Source organism: Grampus griseus (assembly GCF_964374135.1).
Source record: "Grampus griseus genome assembly, chromosome: 8".
Taxonomy (NCBI): Eukaryota; Metazoa; Chordata; class Mammalia; order Artiodactyla; family Delphinidae; genus Grampus; species Grampus griseus.
The window spans coordinates 63,353,473-63,370,978 of record NC_139002.1 but is presented as its reverse complement, the minus strand read 5'-3'; the positions used below and the strand labels follow the sequence as shown (position 1 = coordinate 63,370,978).

The following is a 17,506-nucleotide window of genomic DNA, read 5'->3' as shown; positions in this document are numbered from 1 at the left end:
AAAAGGAACGAAATTGGGTCATTTGTAGAGACATGGATGCATCCAGAGATTGTCATACAGAGTGAAGTAAGTCAGAAAGAGAAAAACAAATATCATATATTAAAGCATATATGTGGAACCTAGAAAATGGTACAGATGAACCGGTTTGCAGGGCAGAAATTGAGACACAGAAGTAGAGAAGAAACATATGGACACCGAGGGGGGAAAGCAGTTGGAGGGTGGGGGTTGTGGTGTGATGAATTGGGAGATTGGGACTGACATGTATACACTGATGTGTATAAAATGGATGACTAATAAGAAAATAAACATTAAAAAATAAATTAAAAAAAGAATTTAGCAGAGAGACGGAAGGTAGTGAAGTGGGTAAAGCTTTTATTAGAAGCAGAGTACATGTGAAAAGGACACACGGGTGGGTTGAGAGAGAGAGTCACGCTTTGGGGGTGTCTTAAATTGCTTATATAGCGTCAGTTTTATGGGTCTTTGTTTTCCTCTGGCCAGTCATCTTGCTCCCTTCCCATATCTGATCTGACTCAGGCTCTCCCCCATGTGTGCTCACATCTTTTAGCCAAGATGGAGTCCAGTGTGAGGGTTTCTGGGAGGTTGGCAGGACATATTATGGGTTAGCATCCCTTCCCTTCCCTGACCCCTGAGCATCATTTCTGCTCATGTGAAGTTTAGGAGGTCTTCTTGACCTCAAGAATGAGAAGTATGTAACCTCCTTATCTTTTTACCCAAGCAGGGCTTAGCTCCTCTCTGCTCCTGCCATCGTGTTTATCTTGAAGTGTCTGTCCTCAGGAGACAAATTTCAGCTGCTCAGCCTGGGGCCCATCTATCCCCTGCCTCAGAACTAGGGGATACCTGCCCCCGCTTTCCTTAATGAGGGCTCGGAGGCAATGGGAGGTCTAGATCAGGGGTCCCCAACCTCCAGGCCATGGACCAGAATCGGGCCACACGGCAGGAGGTAAGCAGCAGGTGCGCAAGCAAAGCTTCATCGGTATTTACAGCCGCTCCGCATCGCTCGCATTACTGCCTGAGTCCCGCCTCCTGTCAGACCAGCAGTGGCATTAGATTCTCATAGGAACCAAACCCTACTGTGAACTGCGCATGCGAGGGATCTAGGCTGCGCGCTATGAGAATCTAATGCTGGATGATATGAGGTGGAGCTGAGGCGGTGATGCTAGCACTGGGGAGCGGCTGCAAATACAGATTATCATTAGCAGAGAGGTTTGACTTCACAGAGACCATAGTAAATTATTTGCTTGCAGACTCATATCAAAACCCTATCAGTGAGTGTCAAGTGACAGTTAAGCTGCATCTGGTGGGAGGCTTTAAGTCAGAATCCAACACTAAATTTAGTCTGCACGTGGCCTGCCCATTATTTTATTTACCACTTCTGTCTGCTCCTCTTTCCCACACTGTGCACTTGTCTCAGTCACAGTTTTGGTAAGCCCACAAGCTAACAGTACCCAAAATGAGTAAAAAACAAATGTCACTGGAAAGCTTCTTTGAAAAAGGGGAAAGACCCAATAATGAGATAGCAGAAGACTCTAAGACTGCCAACAAAAAGACAGCTGCACTTAAAAGAAAATACCAAGAGTTCTACTTAAATTATGGGTTCATTGCAACAGGTGATTCACATTCTCCAAGACCGCTTTATATAATATGTGGTGACTGGCCATCCAACGAAGCCATGAAACCTCCAAAACTGCTTCACCACATGGAGACCAAGCACCCTGCATGAAAAGACAAGCCTTTGGAGTTTTTCAAAAGAAAAAAATGTGAACACAAAGAACAGAAGCAATTATTGAAGGCTACCACTTCATCATTTTGTGCGATATATTTTTCAGGAGGATGTGCACGAGGATATGTTGTGTGCACTTTTGTTGCCAACCAATACCACAGCTGCAGAACTATTCAAGACTTTGAATGATTACATATCAGGAAAACTGAATTGGTCATTTCGTGTCAGTATATGCACGGATGGAGCAGCTGCCATGACTAGACGGCTTTCTGGTTTCACTACTCGGGTCAAAGAGGTCACTTCTGAATGTAAGTCTACACACTGTGTCATCCATAGAGAAATGCTGACTAGCCGAAAAATGTCTCCTGAACTTAACAGCGTTTTGCAGGATGTGATTAAAATTATCACCCACATTAAAGTACATGCCCTTAACTCACGTCTGATTGCACAGCTCTGTGAGGAGATGGAGGCAGAGCACACACGTCTTCTCTTTTACACAGGAGTGACATGGCTTTCTAAAGGCAGATCACTGGCCAGAGTTTTTGAGTTAAGAGAGCCACTCCAGAGATTTCTTTTAGAAAAACAGTCACCACTGGCAGCACATTTTGGTGCCACAGAATGGATCACAAAACTTGCTTACTTGTGTGACAACCTGCTCAGCAAACTCAATCTGTCACTTCAGGGGAGAAGGACAACCGTGTTCAAGTCGGCAGATAAAGTGGCTGCATTCAAAGCCAAACTGGAATTATGGGGGTGACGAGTGAACATTGGGATTTTTGACATGTTTCAGACATTCACAGAGATTTTGAAAGAGACTAAGCCAGGGCCTTCTTTCTCCCAGCTGGTGCACGATCACCTATCTCAGCTTTCAAAAGAGTTTGAGCATTACTTCCCAATCACAGAAGACCCCCGAACTGGGAAGGAATGGATCCATGACCCATTTGTGAATAAGCCAGGTGAATCGACTTCGTCCGTGCTAGAAGAGGATCAACTGCTTGAGATCGCAAATGAGGGTGGCCTTAAAAGTATGTTGGAGACAACTTCAGATCTCCATACGTTCTGGATTAAAGTCAAGGCGGAATATTCTGAGATTGCCACAAAGGCACTGAAAAGCCTGCTTGCATTTCCAACATCCTGTCTTTGTGAAGCAGGGTTTTCTGCAGTGGCAGCAACCAAAACGAGATTACCAAGTAGACTGGACGCAAGCAACACGCTGCGATGGCACTGTCTCCCATCGCCCCAGATGGGACCATCTAGTTGCAGGGAAACAGGCTCAGGGCTCCCACTGATTCTGCGTTATGGTGAGTTGTATAATTATTTCATTATATATTACAATGTAAAAATAATAGAAATAAAGTGCACAATAAGTATAATGCACTTGAATCATCCTGAAACCACCCCACCCCCACCCGCTGGACTGTGGAAAAATTGTCTTCCATGAAACCCGTCCCTGGTGCCAAAAAGGTTGGGGACCGCTGGTCTAGATAGTCAGGGGCTGTCCAAAAGTTAAGTTGTTAGCTTCTTTGAGAAGCTGAGCAGTGGCAGCTACAGCCTGTAAGCATAGGTGTCATCCTTTAGGGGTTTGGTCCAATTGTTTAGAAAAATAGGTTACAACCTGAGTCAGAGGTCCCAGTTATTGTGTAAACACCCCCAGGGCAGTTTCTCCTCTCTCAGTATATATGGATGGAGGGGACAGCTCAGGTTGGGTAAGGCTAATGCGGGGGCTCTTATGAGGTGGTTTTTCAGTTCCAGGAATGCCCGGTCACAATTGGGGGTCCACTCAAAAGGGTCAGGGTCCTTCCCTTTAATTGTTCATACAAGGGCTTAGCACCTAAGCCAAAGTTGGCGATCCCTATACAGCAGAACCCGGCCATCCCTAGGAACCCCCAGAGCTGTTTTCTCATACTAGAGGGTGCCGTCTGGCAAGCCAATTCCTTCTTCTCCTTAGATAGTGCCCTGTGTGTTGCCGAAATTTCAGCTTTCCTGTGCACCGATGCCGAACAGAAATACGGAGGCAGAGATTTTGGAGGAAGGGAGAGATGGCTTTATTTTTCTTGCCAGGAAGAAGGGAAGACACAGTAGGCTAGCACCTCAAGAACTGTGCCCCCCTGTCTTGGGGAATTGCGGAGGGTCTTATAGGTGGAACTTGCAGTCCAGGATAAGTGATAAGGAACAAAGTGGTGAAGGTCTTGCATTCTTCTTCTTGCAATATTTTAAAACAGTCACTGCTGCTGTCAGGCAGCCTGGTAATTGGGTCCATTCATCTCTGGGTTATCGGCCTGAGACCTTCTTTCTGAAATGTAAACAGCTACAAGGGGTAATTTGCTACAAGAGAATGCAGAGAGTAAACGCCAGGTGCAGGGTACAATTCATATGGAATCAGAGAGTAATTAGCTTTGTTTAGCTTTGTGAAGGACAAGTCTAGCTACAAGTGGGTGTTTGTAGTAACAGCTAAAGAATGACCAAGATTGCTTAACTCTTTCAGGCCTGTTTATGCTGTTTCCCCAGCCTGTTCACTGTTGCTTATTTTCCTTGTTTATCAGAAAAATCTCATTTCTATTTTTGCTGCAACACGTGCCCCTTTTCTATTATAAATCCTAAGTATTCTGCCCGCTGGAGGGAGATCCGGGCTTTTTGCTTTGAAACTTTATATCCTCTCTCAGCCAGATGATATAAGGTGCTAACTGTGTTATGGTCAGAAAGCTCTTTGGTGGGGCTGGCGATTAGAATGTCATCCACATATTGAAGTATAGTTCGCTCTTCTAACTCAAGATCACTAAGATCTTTAGCTAAAACCTTAACGAAAAGGGTGGGGCAGTTTCTAAGTCCCTGGGGCAGAACCTTCCAGCACAATGATTGTTTTCTAGAGCTGTAGGGATCCTGCCATTCAAATACAAAAATCTATTGCATACTGGGGCTAAGGACACACAAAAGAAGGCATCTTTTAAGTCTAACACTGAATACCAGATCCTCTCAGGGTTTGGGGTAGAGAGTAATGTGTACAGGTTGGGCACCAGGAGTGAATTTCCTTCGTAGCTTCATTTACTGCTTGGAGGTCCTGAACTAGCCAGTATTTCCCATTTTTTGGATTTTTTTACCGGAAGAATAGGAGTGTTGCAAGGGGACTGACAGGATCTAAGAAGCCCTTGTTTGAGTAGCTTTCTATTATAGGCTTAATGCCCACTAGGGCTTCTTTGGTTTAAGGGGTATTGCTTTTTACTTGGGTGACTGTAGTTGGGTCACAGCTTGACTATGACTGGTGGTGCCCTCCTGGCTCTGCCAACAGTATGGGCTCTGTCGTGGGCCCATACTGAGGGGTTAATCCCCTCAACGTTAATTGGGCCATTATTATTGTCAGAGGGCGGTAGCGCTAGGGCTACAGAACAGAAGGTGGTCTTGGGTATTTCAATGATAAGGTTTTTGTCTCTGAGGTAACTTGTAGCTCCCAATTTATATAGTAAGTTTCTTTCTATTAGAGGAATTGGGCATTCTGGGATATATAAGAAAGAGTGAGATAACATTTTTCCTTCCAAAGCGCACTAAAAGGGCTCTATAAAATTGCACTCCTGTGGCTTCCCTTCCACTCCCATGATCTTACATTTATCTTTGGTCATTTTGCCTTGTCGAGTGTTCAAGACCAAGAAGGTGGCCCCTGTGTCAACTAAAAAGTCAACCTTTTTACCCCCTATGGTCAGGGTCAGCTGAGGCTCCTCAGGGGTAATTTCCAGGGTGTTCTGAGGAGCACCTAGGCCCCTTCAGTTCTCTTCTTCTTTTATGTGCGCAACCAGTGAGGTTGGGCCAGGACACAATGGTCCACCTAGTTTCCTTCCGAGACATTGGGGCATTCTCCCTTCCAATGACCCTCCTCCATGCAGTTTGCACTCTGATTGGTTTTAAGCCCTTCTCTCCACTGTGGGCGTGGTCTTCGAAATGCAGGGCGACTCATCGTTGTCACAGGGTCCCTTGGGGGGCCGTCATTCCTGGGAGGTCGATTGACCCTGAATTGCTAAAGCCAGAATACCGGCAGTTCATTCTGCTCATTTATCTTCCTTTGCATTCGCCTCCAGATCCCGGTTGCTGAACACCCGAAGTGCTGATTCCACCAGCCGGGAAGTGGGCATGGTGAGCCTTCTCCCCAACTTTTGTAATTTTCTCACAACGTCTGGGGCCCTCTGGGACTTAAGAGTGGCCTGCCCTTCCAACGGCTTCAGATTATAATTGCGTACACTTGGAGACACTCCCTTAGGCACTCAAGGAAGGCTGAGGGATTTTCCTCCGGTCCCTGGATGACTCCCTGTACCCTACTTCAACTTATGGGTTTCTTCCCCGCTGACCAAGCCCTTAAGAATCAAATCCCTGAAATGTGTGAGGTTCTGCCAACTGTTTTCCTCCTGATGATCCCACCCAGGGTCCGTGTCGGGGATGGCTGGGGCTCCAAGCTATTATACGGTGTGCCCTGCATAATTTTGATTGGTCTTATCCACTTTCTCCCTTGCATTACTTATAATCAGTGCCTGTTCTTCCCCAGAGAATAAGATATTTTAGGAGGGTTTGGACATCCACCCGAGTGGGGAAATGAGAGTGGAATATTCCCCAGACTAAATTAAGGATTCCCTCGGGGGTCTTCCCATAAACCCTGGGATTGATCCTTCTAGTTGTATAGATCTGAGAAAGAGAGGGGTACATACATGGTGGTCAGCGCCCCCCTCTCCATTGGGGACCTCCCAAAGGGGGAATAGCTTACTGATTCAGAGTTCTGGCACTGAACTCTGTGGGCGTGCATTGGACTAGTTCCCGGGGGAGGAAAACTCAGAGAGAGAATGAGATTTGAACCAGCCTTGCACTTTTTGTGGAGGCCCTTGTTTTGGCTAAGTGCCATGAAACATTGTACCTGGGGAGCTCATCTCATTTTTTTAAATGCTGGCGATAGAGATCCAATTGAAAAATAGTATTATAATCTAGCGAGCCATTAGTTGGCCAACTTTCTGCATCTGCCAGTTTATATTGGGGCTACATGGTGTTGCAAAAGGAAATAAGCTGTCTCTTTGGTAGTGGGCAGTACTCGAAGAATTTCCCGTTATGGAGAATGCACCCTAGCAGCAATTTCGCCAGGACAGAGGCTTGGTTACCCATAGTGGGGAGTCCTTATTTCTGGTCTGTTTCCGGCTTCCCAGTGGCCTCTTCCTAGGGTTGGTAGCAACACAGATCCCACAGGATCCGGCCCACACCAAGTTGTCTAGGCACTCTAACTGAAATCTGAACCAATCTTCACAGGGCCTGGAAGGGGAGCTGCTGTCTAAGAGGGCCCTAGTTATAAAGTCCCCTCTAAGTTAGCAAGTGGACGTTTCCAGGCCTACTGTGGGACTGTAGGAGATACCCAATGTAGGTGAGTGCTTTCAGCGAGCAGTCCTCGGAGATAGGGTAAAGGAGGAATGGGTTATAAATAAGCGTTCTCTAATCAGATAAATTGCTCGGAGAGCCTCTCTGGCAGTCAAGGAGGCTTGTTCAAAAAGGGCTTGACCCTGCTTGGTTACAGGCGATCGAGCAGGGAGGCCAAATGCCCATGTGGAATGCGTGCAGTTCTCTATACTCTGAGCTGCAAGGACCCAAGGACTTTGGATGATTTGGGTGTCCTCTTCTTCCTTCTCTGGCTAGACGGCGATTTTCTGGAAATCTGGCAAAAATAAGATTTTTAAAGGTTTTGTGTCTCAGAGGAAGGATCCCTAGGGATCTGTGATAGAGGGTAATGGAGAGAGACCTACCCAACAGAGCCATATACCCTGCCCCAGGATGGCAAGTTAGGGCAAGACAAACCAATACAGAAGATGTGCTTTTGGATTTTTGACTATATCCTGGAGTCGGGAGTGCTGCAGGGGTCAGGGCTGGGAGTGCTTTGCAGTGTGCCAACTTACATGGACATTTGCTTCCAGCCGGCAGGATACCTAGTGCTCATCTACCCTGGTCCGTCACAGACTTATCCTTTCACAGGAGTCTTCCAGTGGAGAGCGCCCTAGTGGGCTTTAAGTGCTCGATCCATGCCCACAGTTGTGGCAAGTATTTCCAAGAACATCAGGGCAAACAAGACCACACAGAACAGAGATTGAAGTTTCACCCTTATCAAGAACAGAGACTAGGGCTTACGTTGCACACACAAAACAAAGATGTTCTTACCATGTGGTGGCCTGGAGGGCTTCCCGTCCAGTCCATTCAGGCAAACAATTGTCCAGTCTCGCCTCCCCCGTTATCAGAGCATTGGCTCAATTTAGACAACCAACTGTCCAGTCCAGTCTTCTCGGCAGAGGTCTGGCTCCAACCAGGTGGGCAGGATCCTTTCCCTTAATTAGCCAACCCCTACAACCGCCATTGGCCTTATCGACCGAAGTGGGGTCAGCGCCTCCTGTGTTGGGCATCGCCTGGACACTACACCAATCTGTAGCAAGTGTCCTTGGAGATGTGCTGGGGTGGGGGTGGGGTCTTAACCTGGGGAGCACCCCGCTTGATTCTTGGCTGCTTTTTGATCTCAGGCTTAATTTAGTAGCCTTCACTGGCTCAGGGATCCAGAATTGGAGCAAACTGGCCAGTTATTTAACTTGCCTTGTTGGCGAGTAAGCCCTGAGTTACCAGACGGAATGGGACCCCCATTGGATGCCAAAATTTGTTACCGAATTAAGTCGTATGGGCCCTCCTCCAGCCCTAGCCCAGTGGAGGCTCTCTGCCTTGGCGAGGGAGGGTTTCTTTTCTGTTTGGGTTCAAGTAGGCAAAAAACAAAACCCAAACTGCGATTGACCCAGCACAGTCTTCATTCAGTGGCCAAAGAATGGAGAGGTGGGAACTAAGTTCACAGATCACAGCTGGTGAGAGGGGTTTAAAGAGTAAAGACAACGGGAGGAGGAGTGAGGCGAGCTATGTGGAGGCATATGCAATAGTCTACGGGGGGAAGGGGCGGGGCTTTTTCTGAGGGACTGGGGTGCCACCCCCTTTTTATCCTTTTTTGGTCCTTAATGTCAGGTCCTGGCCACCAATAGGTGCATCATTTAATATGCTAATGTAGTAAGATGAGACTCAGGGTCTCAGGGTGTGTTGGAGTCAGATTCATTGCCCTGTTGGTCCCAGCTGGTTCCATCGTGCGTGTGTGTGTGTGTGTGTGTGTGTGTGTGTGTGTAGCTTCCTTTTCTTTTCTCTGAACCCTTCAAGTTAAAAATTTATGTTCACTCCTGCTAACGGTGGGCATTGGTGGGTTTTGAGCAAAGACCTGGAGCAGCTCTGGCAACAGAGGTACTCACCCCACCCCTACCCCTGCCCTAGCCAGCCCTGGAAGAGGGGAGTGGAGGAAGCAAGCCCAATCCCTCTTAGCTCAGCAGCTGATCCCCCCTCCCTAGCTCTGTCCCTGGGGGTTGGGGCCCTCATTCCAAATTGGGTACTGGAAGCAGCATCCTCACCCCTTCCACCTCAAGGAGGGGACTGCCAGGGCTTGCACCCTTGGCTGTAGCCAGGATACAGGCAGATGGGCAGGGAAGGCCTGGTGACGTTAGCACTCCTGAGCCATCGGACTGGGAGTTTAAAGCATCCCTCCTGTCTAATCTGTAGCTGGCCCCTCCCAGCCTCCAGGTCCACCGTAGGCTGAGCCTGCCTTCTAGTTTAGTACCTTTACCTCTGCCTAGTTTCTTTTAGGCACAGTCCGGCTTCATACATGCCCCTGGTGTGGAGCGGGTGCCGCTGGGCCTGAGAGCTGTCCTGCCCGGGGCAGGCAGGACCTGAGTGCCCTGCTCACATGTGTCTGGTAGGACACGTCCCTGCTCCTCGCCATCACTGTTACTGGGATCACTGTGCTCCTGTTGGCCCTGAAGAACAAGAATGTAAAGAAGAGGCGTCCTATCACCTTACAGCACCCTGAAGCCAAGTTCCTGCTGCCCCTGACTGAGAAAGAGGTGATGGGTCAGCCCTCCCCCTCTGCTGTCAGGGGCAGGATGGGCGGGTGATGTGAGAGGAAGACAAAGCGGTGGGGAATGTGTTGGCTGGGGAGGCCAGGGCAGTGGGACGGGCATTCCATGGCTTCTAGTTTGCTCCCCACTGCCACTGTCTGTGTATGTGTGCTGGGAACTCCTTTCCCAGGCCTCTGAGCTGCCCAGCAAAGCTTCCAGAAAGCTGACAGAGCCTGCCTCTGTTTTCTGTTTTATTAGCAAATCAGCTACAACACTCGGAGGTTCCGCTTTGGACTGCCCTCGCCGGACCATGCCTTAGGGCTTCCTGTAGGTGAGTGGAGTTTGGCGTCATCACCAGGACCTGGGCCTTGTGGGCACTCTGCTCCTATCAGAAACTCAGCTGAGGCGTAGAGGTTGCCCTGCTACCTTTCCTGAGCCACATAAGCTCAAAAAGAGGTAGGGAGATAGGCTTAGGGACAGTCTGTTCCCTTTCTCATTGTTCCATTGGGGCTGACACGAAAGCGGTATCTTAATGAGCATTGAAAAGAACTGAGTCTAGAGTCAGAAGGTCTAAGATCCCATTGCCAGCTCCTTGCTGGGCAATCTTAAGCAAGTCCGTCAACCTCTCTGAGACTGTCTATGACATGGGGTTTCCCAGGCCTGTCTGCTACTTGCATTGTTGTGAGAATTAAGTGTCTGATGGATGTGAAAATTCAGAAACTGTAAAGTGCTGTGCACTTAGGATGGACGGGAGGAATTGATGTGCCCCTACTGTCAGGAGAAAGGCCCAGAAGGTTTGGAGGGGCAGGAGGGGGTTGGTGCCCTTCCTCTCCAGTACGCGGGTTCTCAGCAGGGGCCTCAAACTCATGCACGGAAGGAGGGACCCGTTGTGGATATGAGCCCTAGCAGTCCTAGAGTTCCGAGTTATCCCGTTTCTAACCTGTACCACCACCAGGTGGCCGAGTCAGTCTTAGCGCTCTGCTAGGCCCACAGCCTGAAACTTTGTGCTGCTTGCCTTCCTGGTGGAGTTCCTCATCCACAGCCTACTTGTCCTGGGTGCATGGGACAAAAGCTTGACGTCACCTCTTCAGGTGATGAAATTACCCACTAGGCAGCCAGCCTGGCCCCTGAGCCTCCTTGCTGCTTCCTCTGTCCCTCTTCATCCGTGGGAGCTGGGTGTCAGCCTGCCTTCCAGCCCTCTGCCTGGCTGGTGAGACCAGCCCTATTGGCAAGAAGGCTGAAGAATAAAACCTCTGAGAAACAGAATTTCTTAGAAACTGTCATGACCCACTCTCTCAGCCCTGGTGTGGACAGTGCACAGTCAGTGCACAAGGTAATTTAGAGGTTTCTGGGAGAGTCTGCTGTGGAGGCTCGGAGATCGCTCATGCTTGCCAGCCCTGCTGAAATGAAGCTGGTTAGAGATGCGGTCTGCGGGACCAGCCGGGCAGCCCCGTTTCCTCTGAGGTTGCTGCCAGGCCAGGCCCAGGTTGGCTGCATCTGAAAGAGGCTTTCTAAGGTTTCCAGTATCAGATGAGTTCTCGGCAGGAAGCTGCCACAGGTGTTTATTCCTGGGGACCCCTGGTTCCCAGCCAGGGCACAGCCAGAGTCATTGAGCCTGTCCTTGCTTTTTTTAAATTTTATGGAAGTACAGTTGATTTACAATGTTGTGTTAATTTATGCTGTACGGCAAAGTGACAGTTATACATATATATATTCTTTCTCATATTCTTTCCCATTATGGTTTATCACAGGATATTCAATATAGTTCCCTGTGCTATACAGTAGGACCTTGTTTATCCATCCTAAGCCTGTCCTTTCTTAACCCAGAGCGTTTGCACCTCAGGCTTCGGGGCCCCTCAAAGACTGGGCTTTGCCCCTGCAGTGCCCCCTCCTCCTTTTCCTCCTTCCCTCCCTCCTGCCCTTCTCCTCCCCCTTCTCCCTGGGTCTCTGCTCTGTCTGCACATGCTCTCTCTGTCCTGTGCACACACAGCTTCTACCCCCTCAGATACTCTGGCTCAGGACTTCCTCTTGCCTTTGTCTCTTGGCATCCCTTTTTTTTTTTTGTGGTACGCGGGCCTCTCACTGTTTTGGCCTCTCCCGTTGCGGAGCACAGGCTCCGGACGCGCAGGCTCAGCGGCCATGGCTCACGGGCCCAGACACTCTGCGGCATGTGGGATCTTCCCGGACCGGGGCACGAACCCGTGTCCCCTGCATCGGCAGGAGGACTCTCAACCACTGCGCCACCAGGGAAGCCCCTTGGCATCTCCTGATTGCAGCTTCTGCCCTCACCACTAATGCCTTAGTCACTGAAGTCTCCCATGTTGGATGCAGCAGAAATCTGAGTGGCCTAGCCCATCATGTGACACTGGATCATGGAGTCATGATCCACAGGTCTCTGGCCACCCTGGTCTGTTCATGTCTACCCTGGGGGGACAGAATTACATGGTTCAAAGCTTCACTGCTGCCCTTCAGCAGAGCCATGGGCCAGGGAGACACAGTGCTGCTGCTGGAACTCATGGTCCGTGGATGTCTAAATCCTGGAGCCCTGCATACCTGTGAGGCCAGGCCTGCTCCAGGCCAGGGGACAGGATACAGATGAGGGAGCTGTATTCATTCATTCATAGACCCCAGTGATACATACAGTTTAGGAAGAAATGACTTTATGAAGGCAACATATTTTGCTTTAAAAAGGAAACACTTTTCTGCAATTTTTAATGCTCAGCCTCCAACCTTAATTAGCTCTTCCTGCCCCACAGAGCACTTTGACACGGTAAGCCTGCACCGACAGTAGGCTTCCTGTGTGTGAAGCTCACAGCTACGCTGTGATGGAGTCAGGGCAGGTATATGGGGTGAAGTGACTTGTCCAGGCTTGCACATGGAGTGATAAGGGCAGGCCTAGGATCTAGGCATCCTGGACTTGGGCTCCTTCCCTGCTTGGCCCTCCTCCCATGCACCCTGTCGCGCTATGCACGCCCTCCGCCACCAAAGCTCAGTCCTTTAGAGAAATCCCTGGTCCTGTTTAGGCTGGCCCTGCTCAGGCTTAACATTTGGTGCCTTTTCTGTAGGTAACTATGTTAATCTCTTGGCCAGAATTGATGGTGTGTTGGTGGTCAGGGCTTACACGCCTGTGTCCAGGGATGAGGATCTAGGCTTTGTGGACTTGATTATCAAGGTAAATGATGCCCGCCGTGTCCAGCTGCCTCACCGTCACAAGCTTGTTCAGGGTGGTGGGTGGAGAAGGGGCACGTGCCCTGGACAGGGCTTCCCAGCGGTGTCATTTAACAGTGGAGCTGTTGACCTAGTGAAGTCTTCAGGTGTTGCTTTAGAGCAACTGTGCGTGCAGAGGATTTGCTCTTCCTGGTTTCTGGTAGCAGATGTATTCTTGAGTTGTGTGTGGCTGTGGCCTCGGGGCTGAAGGTGTGAAAGCCATGCTGCCTTATTTTTCAGATCTACCTCAAAAATGTACACCCTAATCATCCAGAAGGGGGGAAGAGGACTCAGTACTTGGAGAACATGAAAACTGGGGACACCATCCTTTTTCAAGGGCCATCCGGGCGCCTGTTCTATCATGGGTCAGGTACTGGGGGGTTCACACTTGGCCTCCAGCTAGGAGGAAGAAGATGCCTATGGTTGTTCCATTGTTCTAGAAAGCTCCTCAGATTTGAGTCACATGGACTTGTCCTTGAAGTCTTCATACATTCATTCACACACCCACTTTATGAGATTATAAGCTTCATGAAGGTAAGGGAGTGATTTGGTGTTTCCTCATCACTGTGTCTCCAGCACGATGCCTGACGCACGAAAGGCACTTGCCGTTGCTGAAAAGTGGAGGATGGGTGGGTGGGTGGATGGAATGCACACTCATCCGTGTGCTCACACGCTCATCACTTACTCATTCGCTGCTGTGGGTGAGAGTGCTGTGTGACACTCCATGTTAACTTCAGCCTGCCTTCCTTCTTCCTCAGAAGAAAAGGTGCAGTTATTCCCCCAAGGATGCCCAGGCTCTACTCCCACTTTGGGCCCCGGTGGACCAGGGCTGGCTAAGGAGCCCACCCTGGCTTGCTCCTCTGGTTTAAAATGGCATAGCCACTCGCTTAGGTGGACTTGCTTCCTGGGAGGCCCAAGGAACTCAGTGATGTTTTGCGGGCTCTCAGTCAAGAGCCGTAGACATCAGAAGTATCCTCTGTGTTTTCAGGGAAGTTTGCGTTCAAACCATACAAAACGAGTGAGCTTGAAAATAAACTGGTCCATCACCTGGGAATGATTGCTGGGGCCACAGGTAAGAGGCTACTGGGGGCTTCATCCACAGGGTGAGCCCTGAGACCTTTCTGACTTGGGAGTCATTTGGTCCTAGAAGGGGTGATGTGAGAGATTCCTTCCCTGGCTCTTTGAGATGGGGATGCAGGGTCAGTGACAGGTCTTGACACTGACCCTGGACGCCCTGCTCCCCTTAACCAACATGGTGGCTGCCCCACGAGCCCCTGGAGCCTCTAAGGTGAGGCTGGGGGCCAGGCTGGGCAGGGCCACACAGGCCCCCAGGGGCTCCTGGATCCTGTTCAAGCCTGATGCTCCCCATCCCTTGAAAATGAATGCCTGAAAGACGAGAACAAATGTGTAAGGAGAACTGCAACGTGCCAGGCACCGTAACGGGCATTTTAAAAAATATCACATTTACTTGTCATTATATCTGTTTTACAGATGACACTGAAGAGCTCAGACAGGTGCCTGACTCACCTTAGTCGGACAGTTAGGGAGCTAGACGTGAAATGCAGTCGTTTCAAAGCCAGTGCTGCCATGTGAAAATGAGAAGTGCTTTTGATGGACTGTTGCATTAGAAGGGAAAACCAAAATGAAGGGTGGTTCTGCTCTTTGAGTTCTGGGGACAGAAGTGAGAGAAGTAACCGGGGCCAAGGAAACTTGTGAAGCTGCTGCAGACCAGGGACAGTGAGCACCAGAGGGGGAGGGAAACCCGGCCTGCCTGCCAGCTGTGTTCCAGGGGTTACGCCCATGCTGCAGCTCATCCGCTGCATCACCAAGAAGCCCAGTGACAAGACCAGGATGTCCCTCGTCTGTGCCAGCCAGGTCAGTTCTGCTGAGTCAGCCTTGAGTGAGGAAGGAATTTTCCACTGTTTGCTGAGCTGGTCTCTGCATTCTTCTCCTCCCCACTCACCACAGTCATGCTGCTCCGGCGCCTGCAGCTATGGGAGGGCTCACTGGGCTCAAGTAGGGAGACTGGCAGCCATAGAAGCTGAGTCCAGGCCTGTTTTTCCGTTTGTTTTTGTTTTTCAACTCTGTCTCCCCAAACAACCATAAGCACTAAGCTTTCCTTCTTTCTTTAATATATAATTCTATGCTTTTCCCAATGTAAAATCATAGATGCCTTGCCCTTAGTGGAAATTTCAGAAAATACGGAAGCATATAAATAATTTACTTCTTTTTATGTTTGCTCTATACATGCTATATATTCACAATTATATGTATATTGTTTTTCATTTTTAGTTTTTTTACTCAACATTACCACACAGGCATTTCTTCTCATTAAAACTCTTTATAAATATTTTCATCAGTCTATATCAAGTCTCACCATCATTACTAAATCTTCTCCTCCATTCAGGTTGTTTTCAGTTTTCACAGTTATAAATGATACAGTGATGAATAATTGTGCCTAGGCTTGGATTATTTTGTTAAACAGAATCGCAGAAGTGGAATTGTTGGGACAAGGATCATGACGAGTTTTACGGTCCAGGTCTTGTGTGCAGCATCTCTGAGCCTGCAACAGATCTTTTGGCTTTGTGCACTTTCCCCAGCGGAGGCTACAGCCTCTGTCTTCCTCTGCTGTAGCTCTCCAGTGCCGTAGATTATATATATCGTGTCATATATCACTGCCTTAGCTGCTCGCATTCCCTGCAGGAGATCCTGGGCCAGTCCGGTTTGCCTTGCCTGGCGCTCAGAGTGGATGCAGGAGCTGGGCTGGGGTGATCAGACACAGCCTTCCAGCTGGAGGGCAGTCACCCAGCGCCTCCCTCCACAAGAGGGCGTTTGTTGTGTCGGAGCCTCAGCAGAACTCTTTGGCCCAGAGTCTGCAGGGAGCACTCCAGCTAGAGTCGGGTGGCCGGGGCGGGAATGTGCTGACCTGTGTGCTGAGTCTGGGGAGCAAGCAGGATGCCCTGGAGGGGTGAGGCTCGTGTTGCTTCTTTTCTAGACACAGGAGGAGATCTTGGTGAGAAAGGAGCTTGAAGAAGTTGATAGACCTCACCCAAAGCAGTTCAACCTGTGGTACACCCTGGACAGGCCTCCTGTTGGTAAGGTCCCCGTTGTCCCCACCGTGGGTCAGCTCCAACCCTTGACCCAGTCAGGGGCCAGTCCCTGGGTTGGTTGGTTCTGGGCTGGGTGGCTGAGGCCTTGGACTATGTCTCTACTTGGGAAATGCAGGAATTTGAGGGAGAGAGGATTTGGGATGACCTGCTTGTAAGGGCGGTAGAGGGTAGGTGTCCGATATCTCAGCGGCACTCCACGCACTGCTCTGAACGTCAGGGGGGACCCTGAGGCCCTGGGCCACCCTGAACACACACTCCACACGGCATCCCACAGAGCCATCACTCACACTGCCTCCTGTACGGCCACTGACCCTTTCACCCTGCACCCCGCACCTCACCTAGGGCAGCAGTCCTCATAAGCTGAGCCCCGGCCGCCACCGCACACGCTGCACCCCGCAGAGCCCTCACGCTGACAGGCTGCCTCTCCCACCTAGCGCTGAGCTGTGCCTGCCTCGTCATACAGCTCACTGCCCAGCAGAGGGCGCCACCCAAACGAGCCAGTCCCCAAACAACCACAGCACCCTCTGCCCGGCACAGCTCCTGCTCACGGCCTCGATTCACGCCGCACCCCGGTGCATCTGTCTCACGGTGGCGTTCACCCGCGCCGGTGCTTACAGCAGGCAGACACCAGCCAGGGACTCAGAGCCCCAGCAGTGAGCCTGGGGTCTGGGGTAAATACTGAAAAGGGCTCTCTGGGCCCCCCACGTGCTCTACTCCCAGCTTTCTGCGGAGAGCAGTAGTGCAGATGTCTAAGCCTTGGCGAATAGCCTTGTGTTCCTCTTCCTGGCTTGAGGGAGGGCGGGCAGGGGGCCTGGGGTCAGGGACGCAACCTGGCCCCCGCAACAGCTTTTTTCTGCTTAATCTCAGGCTGGAAGTACAGACAGGCTTCATTACTGAGGACACGATCAAGGAGCGTCTCCCTCCTCCTGGGAGGTTCTCGTTCATCCTGGTGTGTGGCCCACCACCCCTGATCCAGAGCCGTGCACCCTAACTTGGAGAAACTGGGTTACACCAAGGACATGATTTTCACCTACTAATGCCTCCCTTGCTCATAGCAAATTTGCCTGGTCCCGTTCATGTTTCACAGTGAGCTCAGCTTCACCATGTTATACTGGGAAGTGTTCAAGAGTCCCTCGTAATGCGTCTTTGTGTACACTGGCACTCCCTCCTCTCTCAAGTAGCGTCTGAGGCCTCCTTGCTTGAAGAGGCTTGAAGGAATTCCATTTCAGTATCTTTTTCCATAGTTTGGTGAAATAAAATTCAGTGCAAAGCAGATAGCCATTGAGTGTGGCTCTGTGGGGGACCTGCTAGACAGGTAGAAGGCCTTGACCTGCCCCACATGTAAATTGGCATCTTGTGTCCTTGGGGGGGTCACAATGGTCAAAAATACTGGGGCAGAACTCCAGGAGAATCCAAGGGGGGGTCGTGTCAACTCCCAATTTCTCTTTAACCCCTCTTTCTAGAGTGTTGTTTTTAAGGTCACACCTATCAGAGGGCTCAGGCACCCTCCATGTGCACTCTTTCTT

The 17,506-nt window shown here is 50.1% G+C and overlaps 1 protein-coding gene across 1 annotated transcript; it reads left to right on the top strand.

The window, feature by feature from the left end:
- Nucleotides 1–931: 931 nt before the first annotated feature.
- On the top strand, nucleotides 932–17,017 carry CYB5R2 (cytochrome b5 reductase 2; the record flags this gene model as incomplete). The annotated part of the gene is given in 11 exon segments (XM_082660089.1): nucleotides 932–961; nucleotides 9,526–9,669; nucleotides 9,922–9,994; nucleotides 12,729–12,835; nucleotides 13,111–13,240; nucleotides 13,859–13,942; nucleotides 14,660–14,745; nucleotides 15,866–15,965; nucleotides 16,848–16,855; nucleotides 16,861–16,955; nucleotides 16,957–17,017. Coding segments are annotated over 11 exon segments (918 nt in total).
- Between the last annotated feature and the right edge of the window lie 489 nt (nucleotides 17,018–17,506).